The following is a 21,486-nucleotide window of genomic DNA, read 5'->3' on the forward strand; positions in this document are numbered from 1 at the left end:
GACACTGTGGGCATGGTGCTGAGGGACGGAAGCTGCCCTCTCCGAGGCTGCACACCGTGTGATTCATGAGCTTGGCGTTCCCGAGAAGACCAGACCCTGGTGACGGAGAGGCAGTCAGCGGTTGCCAGGGCCTGGCCGGGAGGGAGGTGTTTGGGGGATCGAGCTCTCCCGTGTCCTGATGACACCAATCTACACGTGTTAACATTCAGAGAACGATACACAAAAAGCCAATTTTATTGTATAATTTTAAAAATGGAATTTAAAAAAAGTCTTCTGTTGCACAAGTATTGTAAGAGCCTATCACGTGCCAGGCCCTGGGCAAACTCAGTGCGCCGACCAATCAGAGCATCTGTGAGGGAGGCAGCTCGCCTGGCCTTGTGAGCAGCAGGTGTCCCGGGCTGTGGAGCTCCGAGGAGGGTCCACTGCTCAGAGGGGGGCGTCTGAGCTTGAAGAAGGAACAGGAATCAGGCATTCATTCATTCAACCTTTATTAAGCACCTGCTGTGTGCCTAGTGCTGTCCTAGGCCCTGGGGGTAGTGTGAACATGAAGGACCAGGCTCCTGCTGTCACAGAGCTCACCCCTGAGTGGGTGAGATGTGGACAACAGACACCACCAGTGAGAACTTCCAGTACCCAGGAGGGCTGGAGGACGGCGGGGTGATGGGAAGGCCTTGCGGGGACATGACACTGGGACAGAGGATGAATTGGGTGCTGCAGCCACTGGGGGAGCGTGGGGGGCACCGGGGGAAGGACGTACAGCCATTGCAAAGGCTTTGAGCTGGAAAGGATCCCGAAGTGTGTGAGGGTCTGGCAGAAGCCCAGGGCACCTTGTGGGCAAGGGGAGCAGAGGGCAACGGGGTGGCCATGGGGCCGGGATGTGGACAAGATTCCATGCACGTCCTTCTCCCCACTGCAGGGAGGGAGACTGGCCAGAATCACACTGTCCAAAGCCCCTGCTGCTGGGGTTCCCTGCGGTTCCTCTAAGGCCTTCAGCTAGGGCAGCCCTGGCTTCCGTCCTGTCCTGCCCTGGCTGTGGCTGTTTGGTGGGGTTGACGGGCGAGGGACTCAGGTCCTCTCACCCCGCAGCCCGGCACGCAGGGCAGCCTAGGGCCCCTCAGAGGGCGTGTGGGTCTGGAAGAGGGGAGGCAGGAAGAGCCCCACCGTGCCCAGCACACACACAACCACAAACACCCACAGGAACAGCCGGTCCACCACCATGGCCACGTACTTCCAGTCCTCCACGACCTGCGGGCAGACAGAGCGGCTGTTACAGGCGCCCACCCTCCTGCTGTCCCTCCTTCCCCCACGCGGGGCCCTGGCTGTGGGGCCAGGGAGCCCCCCTCTCGGCTGGTGTGGTCACCCCTTGCCCCTACCCGCAGCATTGTAGGACCCCTCCAGCACTCGCAGCATTGCAGGACCCCCCATCCCCGCCCTCAGCATTGCAGGACCCGCCCCCCGACGAAGCTGCTACGGATGGAAGGGTTAGTAATACTGGAGAACCACGAAGGTGATAAGACGGTGAGGCCCCTTCTCTTATTTTTCACCCCCAGCCTCCTGCCTGAGCTTTGCCCAAAGGAAGATTTGGGGCACGCCTCGCTGGGGGTGGGGGCAGGACACCTGGAAACCCAGCTCCGGAATCCACTCAGTTCCCTAAGGGCAGCAGCGTCTGCTATTCCTGAATGGAGACCAGCCTCCCTTGGCTGCATTGGCTGGATAGTCCCCCTCCCCGCCCCCCAGCCCCCCCTTCACTTCCCAGAGCCACCGTAGGCACCCTGCACCCTGGTCTGTCGTCCCACCCCCGACCCCAGGTCATCTGACCCCCTTGCCCGTGTTCTCCGCTGGAGAGTGGCCTGACCGTAAGTCAGCAGAAGCTCTGGGCTTGGAAATTTGGGCTGTGGCGTACGAGCTGACGTCAGTGACCCAGTTTGTCGGGGCCCCTCCAGGGTGATCCCGTGTCAGGCGGCCCCCCCACCCCCCTCCTTCCGGCACCGGCAGGCCCCATGCAGCGTGCACCCCCTGCGCGGCCTCTGCTCGGCTCTCTGGGGTTCATTTTGACAGCCCTCATTTCAGACGACTGTATTTTTGGTGTGTGTGTCTTTTCCCCTCTTTTCATGTTTTGTGTGCTATTTATAGTGACCAGTTAATCCGGGGGTGGTGGCGGTGGAGGTGCCGAAGATGAGGGGTAGCCGTGCTCTGAAGGGGACGAACTGGGCACGAGGAAGGCAGCAGCGTGCGCTCAGGGCAGGCAAGAAAGTCTAAGGACAGTGGAGAGATCTGCGTGTGGGTGGCTCTGCCCTGCCCTTGCTGCGTGGCCTGGGGCGAGGCAGCCCTCGTCTCTGAGCCTCGCGCTCCCTGACGTGGAGTGGGGTTCGCATACCTGCCACTTGCCAGGGTTCCTGGGGATTGGCAGTGATATAGGTCCGGTCCTGGCAGAGGACCCCGTGTGTGCTCGCAGCTCAGGGAAATGTGATCATAACGGGGGACCCCGTCTGGCTGCTCCCCACAATTGAATTAGAAATGGCGGGAGGCCTGTGAGTGTCACTGGGTGGGGGGGACCTTTAGAAGAGGACGGGAGCTCAGGGTGGGTGGCAGCTCAGCCAGGAGCACGGACACCCGGCTTCTCAGCCTGCATGTGTGCATGGAGCCCAGGGGTCGGGGTGACAGTGCAGGCTCGGGGGGCCTCCCAGAGAGAACGGGGCCCTGGTGGCCCCGGAGCTGGACCGTGAACAGTTACCCAGAGGCTCCCTGCAGCCAGCAGGGCCCCGCGCTGTGCGCCAGCACCCGGGGCCCAGGGGATTAGCCGACGCTGAGCTCCTGGATGGTTTAAAAGGAAGCACAACCACATGCATCTTTCAGGAAGCGAAATCTGAAGGTCTTCTAGAGCTGGGCTGCTCCAGCTGGCATGTGACGTGGGGTCTGCTGGAAATGCAGGTTCGGAGTCCTGTGCGGGCCAGGCCCAGGCTGCATTTCTGACAGCGGGCAGGCGTGCGACCCACGCTCCCAGGAGCTCCCGCCCCACGTCCGGTTGCTGATGTTCTCTTCCTCTTTCCCAGGGTGGAGGGGAAGTTCTGCAGCCCACCCCTGTCCCTCCGTGCGAACTACTGGAAACCCGTGAACTCCCCGGAGAAGGCGCCCGGCAGAAGGTGAGCGCGAGGCTGTGCCCTCCTTTCCTCCCGCAGCTGCAGGCCACCGTGTGGGCAGACCTGCGCCGGGGTCTGGTCTGTAAGGTGTGGAAATGCGGGCATTCGAGACACCGAGATTCACGCCCTCCGGCCCAGTGCAGACGCGTGCGGAAAAACCTCTAGGCCGGGCCATCTTGCTCTGAGGTCTGATACCACCAGGCCAGCCTGCACAGCCTTGGAGACCCTCTACGTTAGCGCCCCTGGCTGTGTCCTGTGACAGTAAACGTAACCTCTCTTTACAAATCTGTCATCGTCACCCTGTTCGACATCATTACCCTGCTAGCAGTGACGTTCTGATTGCTATTTCTGTACTCCCCAAAGCTGTCCTGCTTGTGTGGCTTCTTGGCAAGCTGGGTGAGCAGGGGAGCAGATGCTCTCGGTGCCCGGCCCACCCTCGTCCCCAAGGCTGGGGTCACCTTCCAGCCCAGTGACAGCCGCCGGCTCGGGGTGCCCGTGGCTCCTCCCCCTTCTGCCCCAGTGTGAGGCTGGACGGGCTGGGGAGTGACTGCCCGGGGCCACTGTCCGCCCTGGGTGTGGGAGCCAAGGGTGTGTGCGCCCCTGTGTCCTCAGTGCCCCCAGAGCCCGTGGCAGTCACGGGCAGCCCGCTCCGCCTTCCCTGGTGTCCCCTGCGCCCTCCCTGCGCTTCCTAGGCTTGAAGCTCACTCTGCAGGTGAAGTGCCTTTGCCTGGCCCTCGCCTCAGGGCTGCTTTTGGGGACCCCAGAACAAACAAAAAGGGATCCTTGGTACTCCTTCCTCTTCCTGATGCCTGGAGCTACAACAAAACTCAGTTCAGTTCTGGGTTCCACGCTCCAGCCAGGGGTCTGGGAGCTCTGCCCCTGTGAGTGAGCTGCGGGCAGCGGGGCGGGGACGGGGCTGGCGACTTACACTCTGGTCTTGGTCGTCACTCCTCATGTGCTGGGCAATGAAGCTGACGCCCTCTAGTGCGTCCTGCACCTCGTGCTGGAACCTCCCGGAAGACCTCAGCCGGAAATCCCTGGCCGTGCCCGCTGCGTCGGAGCCGGAGCCAGAGCCGGCCGGGGACTTGGGGGTGGCAGACGCCGGGTTCACAAAGTACATGGAGCTCCCGTAGAGGTGGGGGGCGCCGGCAGGGCCCGCGGCTGAGGCGGCGGCTGCCTCGGACCGGGTCGGGCGAGGCCGGTTGGGCCGGGGGGTCCTCGAGGGGCTGCTGTCCGGGCGCTTCATGAAGAGGAAGGCGGGCAGCTTGTGCAGGAAGCAGCGCCGGACCCAGGGCGCCATGGTGTGCGTGCTGGGCGAGCGGTGGTGCACGTTGAGCACGCACACGCTGGTGACGATGGAGAAGGTGACGAGCACCATGGTGAACATGAGGTACTTGCCGATGAGCGGCACGTCCAGGGAGGTGGGCGGCACGATCTTGGAGATGAGCAGCAGGAAGACGGTGAGCGCCAGCAGCACGGAGATGCAGAGCGTCATCTTCTCGCCGCAGTCGGACGGCAGGTAGAAGACCAGGATGGCCAGCGAGGTGATGAGCACGCAGGGGATGATGAGGTTGATGGTGTAGAAGAGCGGCTTGCGGCGGATGACGAAGTCGTAGGTCACGTCCACGTAGCTGGGGTCCCGCGGGTTCACGGTCCGCCGGCCCGGCAGCGCCACGATGTCCCACTCGCCACTGGGGGTGAAGTCGTCCATGCTGGCCGTGGGCGTCTTGAGCACCAGGTCGATCTCGGTGTGGTCGTAGGTCCAGGAGCGGAACTTGAGGGAGCAGTTCTGCTGGTCGAACGGGAAGTGCTTCACCTCGATCTTGCAGGCGCTCTTGTAGATGGCGGGCGGCAGCCAGAAGATGCTGCCGTTGGAGCGCACGACCACGTTGGTGTAGAGGGACACCTCGTAGGTGCCGTCGGCGCTAGGGGCACGGAGAGGGCAACACGGTGAACTTGCCAGCGAGCCCTGGGGGCCGTTTCTCAGCCGCCACCCTTCCAGCCCCTGGCGCCCTCCCTGACAAGGCCGACCTCACGTGGCAGCTGCGTGGCACAGGGCGCCCTTCACGCGGATGAGCTCACGTGTGCCTCGTGGCCGTTGGAGGTACATTTTACTATGATCCCCATTTTACAGATGGGGAAACCGAGGCTCAGAGAAGTTAAGTGACTCCTTCAAGGTTGGAAAACGAGGAAGCCGTCCGGTGAGGACCTGAACTTGGTTCCTGCTTTTGCTGGGAACACGGGACTCTCGCTCCCTCCACCACCCAAGATATTTACGCTGCCAACACCCAGCACTGACAGAGCATCCGAGGGCCGACAAGATAGGTTGGAGGCCAGAAAGAGCACTGGATCTGGGGCCCAGACGCTGGCCCTGGGCCCAGCTGAGCCCGAATGAGTGAGTGAGGCTCTCCTCCCGTCTCTGGGCCTCCAATTCCCCACCTGTCATGGAAGGTGCTGACTCTGCCCAATCCCTCTTCCAGCCTGACCGCCTGGAGGTCTGAGCCAAGCACAGATGAGGCCCAGGGCTGGCCTCAGGACCCGAGGGCCCCCATGGCCGGGCCCGCCGCCCTGGCCTGGCCCTCGCCGCCCCAGCCAACCCTGCCACTAACTTGTTGTAAAGCACGATGTCCGGCAGCCAGACGCGCTTTGCAGGGACCCTCAGGATGTTCACGCCTTCGTAGCGGGAGCTGTTCCAGGCCAGGCGGTAGTCGGTCCACTCCTGAGCACACAGGCACGGCCCTGTCACTTGGAGGCCCGTAGCCACCAAGGGGCGGCCCTGGAGGAGATGCCTCGTGGGCTGGGGGTCCTGCGGGACACTTACCTGTTTCAGCCAGACATTGGTGGTCATGATCTGTTCTCGCTCATTCTGGGGAGGGAAACGGGGATATGAGTTCACCAGGTGGGAGGAGCCCCCACACACAGACCCCATGTTATCACGCAGAAGGCTCGGAGCTCAGGGCCACGTGCCCGGCCGCTGACCCACCATCTCTGGGATGGCTCAGAGGTGTTTCACACCCGGCGTGTTTGGGACAAAGCTTGTGATCGTCACCCAGATCTGGTCCTCCGCTGGCATCGCCTACCCCAGCCATGCAGCTCCAGGAGCCAGAAACCTGGGGGCTGTCTCTGCACCCCATTCTCTGATCCCCCCAGGGAGTCCTGTAGATGGCACCTCCTGTGTACATCTCAGACTTGTCTGCTTCTGTCTCAGCTGCTGGCGTCATCTGCAGCTGGATGACTGCTGTCGCCTCCCTGCTGGTCCTGCCCCCCACCCCGGGCCTCCCCGCTGGTCCTCCTCCCTGCCTGGGCCTCGCCGCTGGTCTTCTTCCCCACCCGGGCCTCCCCGCTGGTCCTCCTCCCTGCCCGGGCCTCCTTGTTCCCGCTGTCTCTACTTAGCAGCCAGGGGATCCTTTCAAAAGGCTCCTCTCAACTTCTCAGACTGTGTTGCTCTGCTGAAACCCCCCACTCCTTCCCCATGTCACCCAAAGTAGAAGCCGAAGGCCTGCTCAGGCCCCATATGGTCCTGGGCTGTCTGCCCCCTCCTCCGGCCTCCCCATCAGCTCTCCAGCCCCACATCCTCCATGTACCATATTATAGTCTTTTCTGCATTTTCCATCTTTTTCCTGTCATCTGTGTAGACATTTTCTATCACCCTCTCTTCCAGTTCATTAACCTTCTCTTCTGTGACCAATCTATTAACCTCATCCAATAAACTTTAAATTCTCCATCATCATAATTGTTTTGAATGTACAGATGGCTGTTGCTTTCCTTTTAGGAAAATTTATTTATTCAGGAAAGCTTATTATTAAATTTATTTATTTATTTTTGATAGTGGTAAAATGTGCATAACATAAAATTTGCCCCATTAATGGCAGTTGCTTTAGGTCTTGGTCTGATCACTCCAACACCTGAATCACCTGTGTGTCTGTTTCCATTGTCTTCTTTTTTTCTCGGTCTTTTCTCATTCCATCTTGTCTTACTGTGTGTCTAGTGAATTTTTATCTGCCTTCAAAGGCTCAGGGAGTACTGACTTTGGCGCAATGGCGGGCAGAGCAGGGGCGGATCCCCTTCCTCTAGTCTGTGTCTGAGCTGGTTCACAGCAGCTTTAGTCGTTTTGAGGGCTGGTCTGTTTTTGATTCATTTTTACTCTTACGGGCGGTCTTTTCAGGGTCTCCCCATCTCGTGGGGCTCGAACGCTGGTATGAGTCCCCCAGCCTTGCGAGAGTGCCAGACACTCAGCTGGGCTCCAGCCTCGCAGCCAGCACTCTGCACTCAGCTCCTTAGCCCCTCGGGCTTTTACCGGGTACCTGTCATCAAATGCGGGGAAAAGCGCCATAGACCAAGGGTCACCTCCTGGAACCTGGTCCCTCGAGTCCTGGCTGAGCTCTCCAAGACTGTCACACAGAGATTTTTGGAGGGGGAGGCATTTTTATAAAGCTTTTCTAGTTGTACTAGTGGAAAAGTTAGTCTGCAACGCTTAACATCTTCATCTGTCTTTAAAAATATTTTTTTCAAGTTGCGGTAAAACGTACAGTGACGTGCATAGGTCTTAAGCAAACCGTTTGCTCAGTTTGAACGAACATATGACCCACACAGCCCACTGCCGTTCGAGATCTATCACGCTGCAATTCTCTTGTGTCTCAGTCCTGTCCCTCCCTCTCCAGCGGTGGCAGACCTCGCCCGAGGACGCCAGCTCGAGACCTGGCCATCCCAGGGCGCTTCCTGCACACACGCCTTGCTTCCTCCCTGGAAACTTCCATCTTTAAACTGGTCATGCCCGTAACCTCCCTCCTGGAAAACCAGACCCTGGAATACCAAAGAAATAAACCCTCGAACTGAACACCTAGTCTCTGAACGGCGTCCGGGCTGATCACAGCTCACAGGAGCGCGCTCACAGCGTAGGTGGGAGGCCGGGTCCCCTCCTCCTTCTGGTAACTTCTGTGACCTCACGCGGCCCACAGAGTAGATCTGGCAGGGGCAGCCTGAGCCTGGAAGCGCCACCAGAGCCGCCTGCCTGTTTCCCCTCGGCAGGGCAGCAGCTGCGGAGCGCCAGCTGGGCTCACCGCATTAAGCAGAAAGCTGTGCTGGACCGTAAACCTCGACACTAGCCTGGCCTGGCTCCTTATTCTTTCTGGGAGGCCTGCAGAGGGGAGAGGGACAGAGAGCACAGGCTGTCCGTCCCTCCCCCATTGTCTGGCTATGTTTCCTCCTGGGGGGCCTCCTCCCAGCCTTCTGAGGGGCTTTGTTTGGAGGGGTGGGTTTGTGGCGACCACTTGTGCTGCGGAGAGAGGACAGAAGGCAGCCACCTGTCCCCAGGACGTTCAGCTCCCTCGGTAACCTCCTTCCCCGCGACCAGCCGCGGCGCCTACAATGTTCCCCTCACAGCCACTTCTCGGCCCGGTTCCCACCCCGTGCATGGGTCTGTGGGAAGGGCCACACAGGGAGGTTAACCGTGAGCTGTGGTTCCTCCGGACTCTCGGCTCAGACGCAAGGGGAGGCGGAGCTCCCCGGCACCTCAGCACCCCTACCCCTGCCCCACATCCACACCTCAGGAGCTGACAACGGTACTTGTGAAGTCTGCAGCCTGTTCCTCCTTTCCATGCCTGCGCAGGCTGCCCTCACCTGTCCAGACTCTCACCCCCCACCACCCCTCCCAGGCAGCAGCTGCTTCTGGTCCCGTCCCCACACCGGGCCTCGGCACCCATCAGGTCCCACAGCCTAGTTCCTATCTCCCCCGGCAAGTGGGGGGATGCGAGGTCCTCTCTTGGGTAGGCTAGGGGAACCTGATAATAGGGTAGAGCTGCCAGGACAAGGAGGACAAGTTTACGGCCGCGGTGGACCCCCACTGGTTCATGGCAGGCCTGTTGGCCGCCCACCCAGCGGTCATTCCCCCTTCACATCTTTTGTTAAGAGAGCCGTGACTTTGTTAGGGTACTGGACACTCGTGAACTTCATGAGCCCTTTTCCGGCCTCCTGGCCAGCTGTGGCGAAGGCTCCGGCACAGGCTCCAGCCCCGGCCCCTGGGTCCAGGGCTCGTCCACAGGGCAGGTCTCTGGGACAGGTCACCTCCTCCTCAAAACGAGACCTGAGAGGGGGTCTGCCAGCTCCTGCCACAGACACTGTCATGTGAGGGTTTTATATTTGGAGCTGTGGCTGCTGTCTGATGATTGTGGGGATCAACAGAATCGGAGTCCTGCCATCACGGACGGCGACCCAGAACTCTGACACCGCCGAGCCCCCGACTGACCGGCACGGACGGCGACCCAGAACTCTGACACCACCGAGCCCCCGACTGACCGGCACGGACGGCGACCCAGAACTCTTGACACCGCCGAGCCCCCGACCGACTGGCGTGGACGGCGACCCAGAACTCTTGACACCGCCGAGCCCCCGACCGACTGGCGCGGACGGCGACCCAGAACTCTTGACACCGCCGAGCCCCTGACTGACCGGCACGGACATGCTGTCTGCTCTTGCTGGGTTGTTCTCAGTGTTTCAGCCACTGGGACTTGGAAGTTCTGTGACTTGAAGTTAAAGCATTTTCATGGATGTTACGATCAGGGATTAACAGGTGCCCTGAACGGTGGGACTGGTGTGCACGCAGCGGGCAGGGCTCACCCAGCAAAGAGGGGAGGAATGCTGTGACCTTGTCTAGAAGTCTGGGCCAAGCCAGAGGTGCCCCCAGCCCCGCACTCCGGCCCCGCGGCCTGGACCGGGGCTGCCGGCACCTACCACGCTGATGAGCTGGGCCAGGGACAGCTGCAGCTGGATGGAGATGAGCTGGGCCGAGCTGGTGGCTGGGCGGATCAGCTTGTTGTAGCGGGTTCTGTTCAGAAGGTCATCTATAAGCCTCTCCTCTGCATTGGCCACGCGGCAGTCCCCTGGGGAGACACACGGTCAGACGTGCCGGGCCCTCACTGCTGGCTGTGAAGGGGAGAGCGGGGCGGGGCGCACAGGGGCCGGGGCGGGCTGAAGCAGCGAAGGTGGACTGGGTCCACCAACTCAGTACAATCGAGGCAGAGCTTCACTCCGCCCTCCCACGTGCTGCCCCTTCTTCCTCCCCTTCCCGCTAGGATGAAGGGCAGCCCACACTCAGATGCTGCGTCCAGAAATGGGGTGCTGCCTGCAAGTGTCTCTGTACCCCAGGTAACCCCGTCTGTCCTCCCGCTCCCCCCCTCCAGCCCCGGTCTGGCACCCTGCCCGGGCTCTTCCTGTAGCCTCCTTGCGGTCGTCCCCGCCTGACTCTGCCCCTGCCGCCACGTGCCACGCAGCACGACAGTGGCCATCGCCCCTCCCCCCCCCCCTGGGTCCTTCCCCGCCTGAGCCTCTCAGAGCTGGAGGCAGAGCGAGCCCTTTGCCCCTGGCGCCAGCGGACCCTCCTCAACCTGACCTTTTCTCGCCGTCCACGCGGATGCTCGGTGCTCTGCCATCCCTCCTGTGCTCTCCCCACCCCGTCCACCGTCGTATTTCGAGCACGCTCTCGGTGTTGGCCCAAGCCACCCACCCTCCAGTGTCGTCCGCCTTGTGCCAGGCACCGTGCGACGTGCCGGGGATGACAGCAAGCAAAGCAGCAGGAGTCCTGCCTTGGGGTAGTGGATGAGGGATGCTACCATGGGTTTGTGTGCAGAGTGGGGTGGAGGCTGGTGCGTTTACAGGGTGACCGCGGGGAGTGTCCCCAGTTAAGAGCCTCAGACAGCAAAGCGCCTTTGAGACCCCAAGTGCTGGGGTCCAGCTGGCAGTTGGCTCCGGTCCAGAGCTTAAAGGAGAGGGGTGGGCTCAGGGCCTACTCTGTGCAGCTCCGGTAAGAAGTGCGGCCAGCCCCTGGCCCCCTGAGCTCCCGCAGGCCTGGATCTCTTGCCAAGTGGGGTGCGGGTCTTGGTCCCACCTCCTTCACAGGTCTGGGAGTGAAGGTGAGGTTCACGGACCTGGTCTTGTTAACCCTGGTGTCTTCTGGGAGAATGTGTCCGCTGAGGGCCGAGGTGGGGGTGGTGCCTTTGAAGGAGACTCTGGGGAAGGTCAAGGACACTTGGACGGGAGAGCCCAGCAGCAGGGAAGGGGAGATGAGCAGAGCGGGTGGCATCTGGCAGAAGAGCAGGTGGGAGAAGATCAGGGAACAGGGAGGCTGAGGAGGTGGGGGTGGGGCTGCCGGGAGGGGCTCGGTCTCATCAGGGTTCAGATGACATCCTTCCCCGAGGGGCCAGTGGGTGGCTTTTTGCCAAGTCCCTCCCTCTGGGTGGGGCCAGAGGGCCCAGAGTGTGAACTGCCCAGAAGCTGGTCTGATGTGGCCTCCTGTGTGGGTGCTGGGCTGGACACACGGCCACGGGAGCTGCCGCCACGCCGGCCTGCTCCATGCACTTTCCAACTCGCTGCCTATCTGGAGCAGATGCAGTACTTAGTGCCTTGTGAACGATGCTCGATGCTCGCGGGTGCACCTGCTGCCTGCTGCCCCTCCCCCAGACTGCCCGGGGCTGTCCAGAGGGGGTCCTCTGGATGCGGCCTAGATTCGGAGCTCCGCCCCTCATGCCCTGGACCCCTCCCAGAGGCCAGCTGTTTGAATGCCCTGGAAGCCAGCCTGTAGCCCCAGGCTGGAGCTGGGTCCCTCCCACAGCCCCTCTTTAGTGTGTATATTTGCCCACGCCCACGGGCATCTCTGAGGCTGGCCTGGGGGGGTCAGAATCTGCAGCTGCTGGACCTATAGGGGCAGGGAGAGGCTGGAACCCACATCTCTGGGGCCCCAGAGGCTGGTCCCCCAGGTTCCTGAGAGGCCAGGAGTTCTGCGGGCTGAGGTGCTCAGGCTGCTCACCTTTGGGGCTGTCCTGCCTCCTGGGCATTCAGCTGGCCCAAGGGACCGTCCCCACCCTGAGGACAGGCCGTGGGCTCCAGAGTTAGGGGTTCTAGAAACCTCAGACCATTTCATGTGTTCCCTGTTTCTCACCCGGGAAACTAAGACCCAAGAGGGAAGGCACTTGCTTGAGGAGCCCCAGCAGGTCAGAGCAGAGCCAGGTCTCAGAGCCTCCTTCAGAGGCTCCTCCCGGACCCCAGGGCCTCCTGTCCTGCCCTCGTGAACGTCCCCAGAAGGAGACGGCCCTGCCGAGGCCATACTGGCAACCATAGCCGAGTGTGCGTTCCTTCGCCCACGTCTGCGCTTGTATGTGTATGCGTGTAGGGGTCGGGGGTGGGAATGACCAGCAGAGCTGCTGTGGGCTGCGATGTTCTCCCAACCCCACCGAAAAGGCGGCAGGAGCCTAGAACATCACACATTTGTTGCGTTCTGCCTGTGAGGCCTGCTGGGTTCGAAAGATAAGGGCCTGTCACCCCTCCATGACAAGGGAGGCCCAGAACGGGGGGAGCCTCCTGGGCGCCTCTGGGGATCATGTCCCAGCCCTGGGGTCGACACGAGTCAACAGAGAGGCCACCACTAGGGGTCAGTCATGACCCAGGGACTCTGAGGAGTCATGGGCTGCACTGTCTGTCCAGGGCCTGGCCTTTCTCTGGCAACCAGCTCTGCAGCAGAAAGGGATTAACATCTGAGAGGAAGCCACAGCTCAGACCCTCCACTGCGCTCAGTATGTGTCCAGTTCGCAAAAGCATAATCTTAACGGCTAATAGGGGAACAATGAAGAGAGAACAGCTCGTGGTTTGGAACATAAGCTGGAGAAGGTAAAGACCAACAGAATCTCCTGGCAACGCAGCACCCGGAGGACAGAGTGACTTTCAGTTTGGGGTGAGGGTCCCTGAGGAAAGGAACAGGAGACTTGTATGTATTCAAAGGCAGCTCTGGATTTTTTTTTTTTTTAAAGGTTGAGATTTTTACCGTTTACAGTAAGCTCCCCGCATATTATCAGTCGTGTGTAAGAATCACCTTGGTGTTTGTATAAGGTTCCAGGCTCTATTTCCAGAGATTCCTGTCCCATGTGGCTAGGGTGGGGCCCGGGAATTGGTATGGGGTAATCTGGATGCAGTGGCCCTAGGACCCCACTTAAGAAACACCACAACCGACTCACATCTGAGTCCCCAAGGACATAGGCAGGGCGTATCATTCCTATAGAACAGATGGGGAAACCGAGTCCCCGAGAGAGGAAAGGAATGGCATGGGGTCACCTGGCAAGTGTGACAGAGCCAGGACACACACAGAGTGGGGACACCGTCTTTGGTGAGAGCTTCACTTCCCTATAGGAACCTGCATGTCCTGGCAGCCCTGCCTCCCACACCCCAGTGGTGTGTCCTGTCCACAGCACATGTAGTCCCACCTGGTCTTCTGGGCTAACCAGGGCTCAGAGGACAAGCTTGGGCCAGACAGGAGGAGCTAAGGGTCCTTGGAACTGGGGGTTGGGGGGCTGAACCTGAGGCCCAGAGAAGGCAATCCTCATCACATCTGGACCCCTCCAGGGAGGGGCGGATAGGGTCTCCCTTTCAGGTGTCAGAGACTATGGCACTCGGCTTGGCCAGCTTGACCCTCCGCCACGCTGTCTGTCCAAGCCAGCCCAGCCCCAAGGGTGGGCGACCAGAGGCAGTGGTGTCTTAAAAGTGTGCTTCCCAGGAGACCCGCCCCACACTGCAAACCGTTCTGGGTCTGGCGATCTGGGCAAGCCCCTTCCCGTCGGGGCTGAGTTCCCCGATCTCTATCCTAGCAGCGTGGAGCCCTCTCTCCAAGGCCGAGTAGTGGGGCGTGCTCCCTGGCGTCTACACCTGGCAGGTGAGGAGCCTTGTTGGCACCTGACATCGGTGTCCCGCAGACCCCCTTCGCGCTGGTGCAGAGCCGGCGCCACGCAGCCCCGGCTCAGCCCAAAGGTTCTCGCTGCGGAGGCTGCCCGGGCAGGTGCACAGGGAGGAGAGGCAGTCCCCACCCCAAACCTTGGAGACCCACCGCCCTGGCCCGCCCCCGAGGCCTTGGCCAGTGGGCTCACCCCGCCCACGCCCCAGGCCGGCCGGGACAACCTCGGGCCACTCCCCCGGGCGCGGGCACCCTCCCCCCCCCACCTGTGGCCAGTGCTGCTGGGCGCCGCAGCCCGGGCGCTCCTCCCTCCTTGCCGGAAAAGAACTCACCGCGCCGGCAAAGGGCAACCAGGGAGAAAAGGACCAGGGGCTGCGCACTCCTCATGGCGGGCGGGGGCCGGAGAGGCAGCCGCGGCAAGCCCGGCTGTCGGAGCACGCGGGCGCCGGCGAGCCGCGAGCAGGCAGGGAGCGCTGTGCCGGCCTCGGAGTCTGACGGCTCCTCCGGCGGGCACTAGGACCCGGCGGAGGGCGAGGGGGGGCGCGTGGGCGGCCGCGGTGAGCCCCGCCCACTCGGGAAGGGGTGGGGCCGGTTGGGGCTCCGGGACCTGCGGCAGCGGGTGGTCGCCCCCGCCGCGCTCTCGCCTGGCTCCCACGTGCTCCGGCCGCGCCCGCCCGCGCGTCCGGTGGGGAGATCCGGGGACGCTGGCACAGGGTCCCCGCACTGTTGGGGCGCGTGGTTGTGCCCCAGGGAGGGTCCGTACGCTGGGGTTTGCCGAAAGAAAGGGGCGTCGCAAGGAGTAGGGAGCGAGCCAGCTGGAGAGGGGCTCGGCTCTCTGCAGACTGGGGGGGGGGGGGGAGGGGGCGGGGCGCTTAGGAAAAGTGGGTGGCATTGGGGAGGGCGACTAGCTCAGGGTCCCCTGACCTGGCTTGGGGGACTGGGGAAGCGAGCAGAGTTGGAGGGATCGGATGGGGCCCGGAGTGGGCTGCCTGTGTCCCTCCTTTCCCCTTACGCCCTTGGCTTTCCACCGGGGCTGACCCCAGGCAGCTCAGGTGACTCAAGGGAGCACGCAGCCCCTCCTCCTGCCCGGTGGTCCTCACCGGGTGCTGGGATCAGTACTGTTTCCCTGGGGGGTCGGGGCCTTCACGGGACCGACATCAGCACTGGGGCAGCCCTACTTTGGGACTTGGCCAGAACTGGTGCCGCATTCCGGGATCTGAAAGGGCCTCCGGTGATTCCCGAGGCCCCCGGCACAGCCTGTCCCTCCAGCCTCTTACCTCCTCCCCGTCTGGATCCCAACGGGCAAACGGAACCACTGGAGGAGCCGGGGCGGGGCGGGGCGGGGGCAGGATCTGGGGCAGTGATCGCCTTCTTCCCGGGGTTCTCAGTCTTGCTTTCATATGGCTTCCCCAGCGTCTTTTTGGTACGATGTGATCCATTCACATATGATCTTTTAAAAAGAACACTGTTGAAATGTAGTTGACTTTCACATTGGGATGGCTTGGTGAATTTAGGTTTGAGTGCACCCTCTCTTCCCCAAACTGCAACGATAAATAGGTGAAATTAAAAAGTCGTAGCCAGGCTGAAAAATAAGATCTCCGTGAATCAAAATCAGAAAAGAAATGCAAAATGGTGGGGGGTGGAGCCTGGAGCCTGCAGGGTTCCAGAAGCCAAAGGCAGCGAGTGGCAGGTCCTTTGGGATAAAGGGGAACTGGAAGACTGGACTAGAAGCTGGGGGTTTGTGTGTCCCTCAGTCCCTGAAAGGAAGCTGGGGGGGGGGGGAACCTGCTGCTGATCTGTTGCCTGAAGTCCTAGCTTTATAGGGTGCACGTTTCCTCTGATATACTACAGGATGGGAGCTTAAAAATGCCCAGCTAGAAGCAGCTGCAAAACTGTCAGGTGAGCAAAGGTGCGAGGGTAGGAAGACGGGGAGAGAATATAACGTCCATCGGAAATAGCCTACAACTGCCAGAAAGTACCAGAAGGGCTTGGGGAATGGTGGGGACATGTCAGAGGAACACGCGAGCCGTCTTGAAGGGGCTCCACCAACCAAATCTGGAACAATGTGAGCGTGAAAATAAGTAATAATATTGACGAATACTCATTGAATAAGAGCTATGAGCATGTATCAAAGTAAATAAATGATTGAAAGTTTGATAAGAAAAGGGTTACCTACATAGTTTCAAAGTAGCTCCTCACAAAATAGCTATTAATTATAAGGGGAGAAAGTTAACTCTCCAGGGGAGAAGCCTGGCAGGTACCACCCTGGTAGGCTGAGGAATGACTCCAAAGACGTCCACGTCCTGATCCCAGAACCTGCAAATGTTACCCTATATAGTGAAAGGGACTTTGCAGTAGTGATTGAATGAAGGATATTGGGATGGGTAGATTCTCCTGGTGGGCATGATGGTGTCACAAGGGTCCTTACGAAAGGGAGGCAAGGGGTCTGGGTGGGGCAGTGTGATATGAAGAGGAAAGCAGAGCTGGAGTGGGACAGCCTCAGAAGCCGGAAGAGGCAGGGAATGTTCCCCTTCGGAGCCTTCAGAAGGACCCGGCCCTGCCAGTACCTGGATTTCATTCCTGTCAGACTGATGTTAGACGTCTCATCTGTAGACCTGTAAGAGAAAAAAACCTATGTTGTTTCAAGCCACCCTGTTTGTGGTGATCTGTTCCAGCATCAGTAGGAAGCTAGTCACCTCCTTAACCATGGGATCAACATTAACTCCATCGGTGGTGGGGCAAATCCCAATGGTGTGGCACCTGGTGGGATACGACGGGAAGAGCACAGAGTCCTCCTGTGATCTTCCTGCCAAAGATGGGTGACTCGAATCTAGCCGTGACGATACATCAGACAAAGTGAAATTAAGGGACATTCTACAAAATAACTGGTCTGTTGTCTTCAAAAATGTCAAGTTATGAAAGTCAAGAAAAGACTGAAGAGACGTCCCAACTGAATGCAGGACATGGTTCTGAAGTGGGTCTTTTCGCTGTCTGGGACGTCGTCGGGACAGCTGGCCAAACTTGAACGGGGTCTCGGGGGAGGATGGCAGTAATACATTGATGTTAGTTCCTTGCTTTGAGGGCTGCATGTTGGCTGGATTGGAGAACATCTTGTCGGGTACACACAAGACAGTATTCAGAGATGATGTGGCACGTGCGTGATAAACGTAGTCCAAACGATGCAGCGAGAAAGAATTCTCGGTATGGTACTTGCAGCTTTTCTGTAAATTGGAGCTTTAAAAAAAAAGCAAAATGAGCGTACAAACTAAGATTCGACATATGACTAAGAAAAGAGAGCCCACAAAATGAAGAAATGAGCAAATTCACTGCAGGCGAAACCAATTTTTATAGAAGGCTGATAAATATTTTTTAAAAAGAAAAGAAAAAGGAAATCTCCATGGAGCCTATTTGTTGAGGAACCTGTAATCGGGAAGTAGGATACACAATTAAAGAGAAGACTCCGAATTACGGGTCTTTGCCACAGGGAGGGGCGGTCTAGTGGTTAGCGCGTGGCTTCTAAGTCAGGGGTCTGGATTTGTATCCCGTGTCACTACTGACATTCTCTGTGACCTTGGGGAAGTAACTTGACTTTTCTGCACCCCCGTTCTCTCGTATTTCAAAGGGAAAAATACCCTTCACGCTAAGCATTCTAGATTGAAATGAAATGATTCATGGAAAATGCCTTAATGATGCCTAGAACATACAAAGCAACTAATAACTGTGAGCTGCTATTAGCTATTACGAATTCAAAAACTGTAATGAAATAACACCAAGTCGAAGACAGCAGTGCATGAAAAACTACCGCATCATGGCAAAGTAGGGTTTATTCCAAGCACACGAGAGCGAGTCAACATCAGATACCCACTAATGTGATATGCTACCCTAACAGATCACTCACTAGAGCAAACTGTTAGCAAGCTAGCTTTCTTAACCTAGTAAACACGTAGCAGTGATCACACTTCATGGTAAAACTTGAGAAACAATTTTCACCGAAGTCAGGACTTCGGCAAATGTGCTTTCTATCGATGTTTCTATTCAGCATTGCACCGGAGGTCCTAGGGAATGTGGTGGGTTAAATTACATGAAACTGATGTTGTTTGAGGTCACAGACTGCCCCACAGCAGCGATTTATAGATTCAATCTGTAATAGAAATAAAAGAATTAAAACTTCAGAATTGGAACGGAAAATTACCCCTATTTGCAGACGAAATGATTGTCTATGTAGAAAACCCAAGAGAATATACAGATAAATTGTTAGATTTGGTGGGAGAGTAGGGTTGCCGAATTGAAGGTCAGCTGTAAAAAAAATGACTAGCATTCATATTCATATATATGAGTAATACCAAATTAAAAATCTAATAGAAAGATTCTATTAGAAATAGCAAAAAACCCCGAGAGACTAGAAATATACATACTTATGAATGGGAGGGCCCAGATTACAAATACTTCACTTCTCACCAAATTTATACATTTGATGCAATTCCATCCAAATCCCAACAGAATTCGTTTTGGAACTCAGGCTCGTTGTGAAATCCGTGCAGAAGTCAAGGGACCAGGAATAACGTAGCAGACACCGCTGGTGCCCTGCCCACACCCAGCAGCATCAGCAGCCCCGCACACGCGAGGGTGGGGTGCTCAGCGTGTTACTTACGCCAGGCTGTCTTCTGTGTTTTCTGATGTTGGGACAGCTGGGGCCTGGCTGACCCTGGAAGGCCTGCCCCTCCCGCGGTGGCCCGGTTCCTAGAGACAGTGCAGGACTCCTTCGGAAGGGCAGCTTTTGTGTGCAAACCAACCAGTCCAAAGCCAGACCCCTCAGCCACCTCCTCATCAGGCTCTTATACTCCAGGTCGCCACCCTTCTGCCCCGATCGCCCCAAGGCCAGGTAGTAGACAAGTGTAGACAGTGCTGTGCCCGCTGAAATGATGCGAACCGGCCAATCCCAAGCCTGCTCACCTTGCCTTGTCTTCCCTTTCCTGCGGAGACCACAGTAAGGGCTCCTAAGGCTGTCTTCCCCTCCCTCTGTCTGCCTCCCGGCTGATTGTGGGTCTTCGCTGTGTGAACCTGCAGAACACGCCACGCCTTCCGTCTCAGGCGTCTGTGAGTATAAAAGCTCCTTCCTCCGTGACAGTTGTTTCCGTGTCTGTGTGTCCTATCATAGTGGATGAAAACAGGTCCTTGCTACAGTTTTAAACAGCCGATAAGGAAGGGGAGTTAGGTGGATACTCCCGCTTCTCCGCCCCTCAGCTGGAGTAACTCGAAGTGCCCAATGAGACTGAGCTCTGGTCACTCCGTTTTGCTCGTCGATGCACCTTCTATTGGCTCTATTCCCTGCCCTGTCTCGCTTCCCCACCTTCTTATGTGGCCTTCCTGGAATCACTTTCCATAGATAATCCTTGCACCAAAATCCTTGTCTCAGGCTCTGTATCTAGGGGAACCCAAATGAGTCCATTTTTAAAGACTAAGAGTGACACGGGGGTGGTGGGTAATGGAACTCATTAAGATGTATTTATTATTTAGACAATGTCATAGAAGTTAAGACAGTGGAGTGTTGTCAAGTGGATGAACCAACAGACCCACAACACGCGGAAACTTGAAACAAGGCAGAGGTTGCCTTGTAGATCGGTGGGGAAAGGGAGGGTTATTCTGTGAAGGTCAGGCAGACGGGGGTTCTCCATATGGAAAGTAAATACACGTAGATCCCCAGCTCACATTGTGTCACAGATAAACTCCAGGCTGATTAAAGATCTAGTTGTGAAATAGAAACCATGAAAACCTTTCAGAAGGAAATGGAGGAGCGCATCAGTGTGCCTGAGGTGGGGTCTCAGTCTTGGCGGCTGTAACAGGACTGAGTAGCTTCAATAAACAGTGTTTCCTTGTGGTGCTAGAGGCTGCAGGTCTGCGATAAGGGCGCCAACCTGGTGAGTTCTTGGTGAGAGCCCTTTCTACAGAAGTCCTCTTCTCTTTGTGTCCTCACATGGTGGAGAGCAGAGAAAGAGAGGCAGTGAGTGCTCTCCTGTCTCTTCTCATAAGGACTCTGGTCCCAGTCATGATGGCCCCACCCTCATGAACTCATCACCTCCCAGAGGCCCCCTCCTAACACCATCACGTTGGAGGCTGGGGCTTCACACAGGAAGTTTAGGAGGACACAAACATTCAGTCCATAACAGGTAGAAAGCAATATCTACAAAATACTAAAAACTAAAGCCCCAAAGAAAAATGATAGATTTGACTTCACTAAACTATTTAAACTTGTATCCAACCAAACACCCTACAGGTTGAGTTTAGAGAAAAGCCATAGACTGGGAGACTATTTTTGCAAATCATATAATGAACAGAGAATACACTGCAGAATATTTAAGGAATTCCTATTCTCATTAGTATTTTAAAGGTCTTATTTATTTATTTGAGAGAGAGCGAACATGAGTGAGCCAGCGGGGGAGGGGGGCAGAGGGAGAGAAGCGGATTCCCCACAGATCAAGGAGCCCAATGTGGGGCTTGATCCCGTGACCCCAAGATCATGAACTGAGCTGAAATTGAGTGGACGCCCAACTGACTGAGCCACCCAGGCATCCCTGCACGTTAATATTTTAAAAAGTCAACCAACTGGGATGCCTGGGTAGCTTAGTTGGTTAAATGTCTGTCTTTGGCTCAGGTCATGATCCCAGAGTCCTGGGATAGGGTCCCACATCCATCAGGCTCCTTGCTCAGCAGGGAGCCTGCTTCTTCCTCTGCCTGGTCTGCCTGCTGCTCTCCCTGCTTGCGCTCTCTCTCTCTCTCTCTCATTCACTCTCTCTCTGACAAATAAATAAATAAAATCTTTTTTTAAAAAAAGTCAACCAACCAAAAAGAAAAATGGGCAAGTGCCATGCACAGGTAATTCACAGAAGAGGAAACTCGTATGGCCTGCACGAACATTTTTTGTTCAGCCTCAGTAGGAACAGGGGAATGCAAATAGAAACAATAATGAAATGTTATGATGTATTATTTTGAAAGCCCTGTCGCGAGGCTGTGGGAACGCTCGTAACCGGCTGCTGGCAGTGTAAACGGGCACGGACCGTCTGTGGGGAGGTTGGCGCTGTCTCGTGACGTCGAAGATGCTTGTGTTTGATGCCAGCCTTTCCACCTGTGGATGTGTGTTCACACACCTACACAAGGATGTGCGTCGTCCTGTGTGTGACGCTGCTCGGACCACCTGCAACGTCCATCTGTAGGAACCTGGAGGAATGAACGGTGGGAGACTCATACAGTAGAAGAGGACCTGGAGCCCAGGCTGGCCCAGGCCTGTGCTCGTACAGGCTGGAGCTAGGAAGACGGTTCCTGCATTAGGAAGGGGCTGTAAAATCAAAACAGCTACAAGACAAGCCAGATAAAGACCGTGCGGCAGAGACCAAATGTGGCCTGCGGAGCCTGAAATATTTACCAGCTGCCTTTTTCCCAGGAGGGTTTGCTGATCCCTGATGTAGAGGTATGTTAATAACACAAATAATTCTTTCTACAAAATAGTGTTGAACACAAGAGTGAGTTCTGAGTAATCTGTACACGTCACATACGTGATATGTGGGCATGTGCTCAGGAACTAGTATTTAAAACCGTGTTTCGAGGGCGTCTGGGGGGCTCAGTCGGTGAAGCGTCTGC

The 21,486-nt window shown here is 57.6% G+C and overlaps 1 protein-coding gene across 2 annotated transcripts; it reads right to left on the reverse strand.

Moving 5' to 3' along the window:
- Window positions 1–232: 232 nt before the first annotated feature.
- Window positions 233–14,321, reverse strand: CHRNB4 (cholinergic receptor nicotinic beta 4 subunit). 2 transcript variants are annotated; one of them, XM_026510644.4, is made up of 6 exons: window positions 14,184–14,321; window positions 9,870–10,018; window positions 5,962–6,006; window positions 5,750–5,859; window positions 4,069–5,065; window positions 1,007–1,245 (listed from the first exon to the last, which is right to left on the reverse strand). In XM_026510644.4, the coding sequence occupies exons 1-6, from the start codon at window positions 14,236–14,238 to the stop codon at window positions 1,105–1,107; spliced, it is 1,497 nt and encodes a 498-aa protein (XP_026366429.2). In that variant the 5' UTR covers window positions 14,239–14,321; the 3' UTR covers window positions 1,007–1,104. The 2 variants fall into 2 exon arrangements, with proteins under 2 accessions (XP_026366430.2, XP_026366429.2); XM_026510645.4 differs by lacking the exon at window positions 4,069–5,065 and having other exon boundaries at window positions 233–1,245.
- Window positions 14,322–21,486: the final 7,165 nt, after the last annotated feature.

Source organism: Ursus arctos, unplaced genomic scaffold (genome assembly GCF_023065955.2).
Source record: "Ursus arctos isolate Adak ecotype North America unplaced genomic scaffold, UrsArc2.0 scaffold_28, whole genome shotgun sequence".
In the NCBI taxonomy this organism is placed as follows: domain Eukaryota; kingdom Metazoa; phylum Chordata; class Mammalia; order Carnivora; family Ursidae; genus Ursus; species Ursus arctos.

Bases quoted from the DNA above. Each gene is read 5' to 3' on its own strand.
- CHRNB4 (XM_026510644.4), bottom strand. From the start codon at position 14,238: ATGAGGAGTGCGCAGCCCCTGGTCCTTTTCTCCCTGGTTGCCCTTTGC. The intron at 5,860-5,961 runs GTAAGTGTCCCG...CTGTGTGCTCAG, and splicing joins CCAATGTCTGGCTGAAACAG to GAGTGGACCGACTACCGCCT. The intron at 5,066-5,749 runs GTTAGTGGCAGG...CCGTGCCCCTAG, and splicing joins GACATCGTGCTTTACAACAA to CGCCGACGGCACCTACGAGG.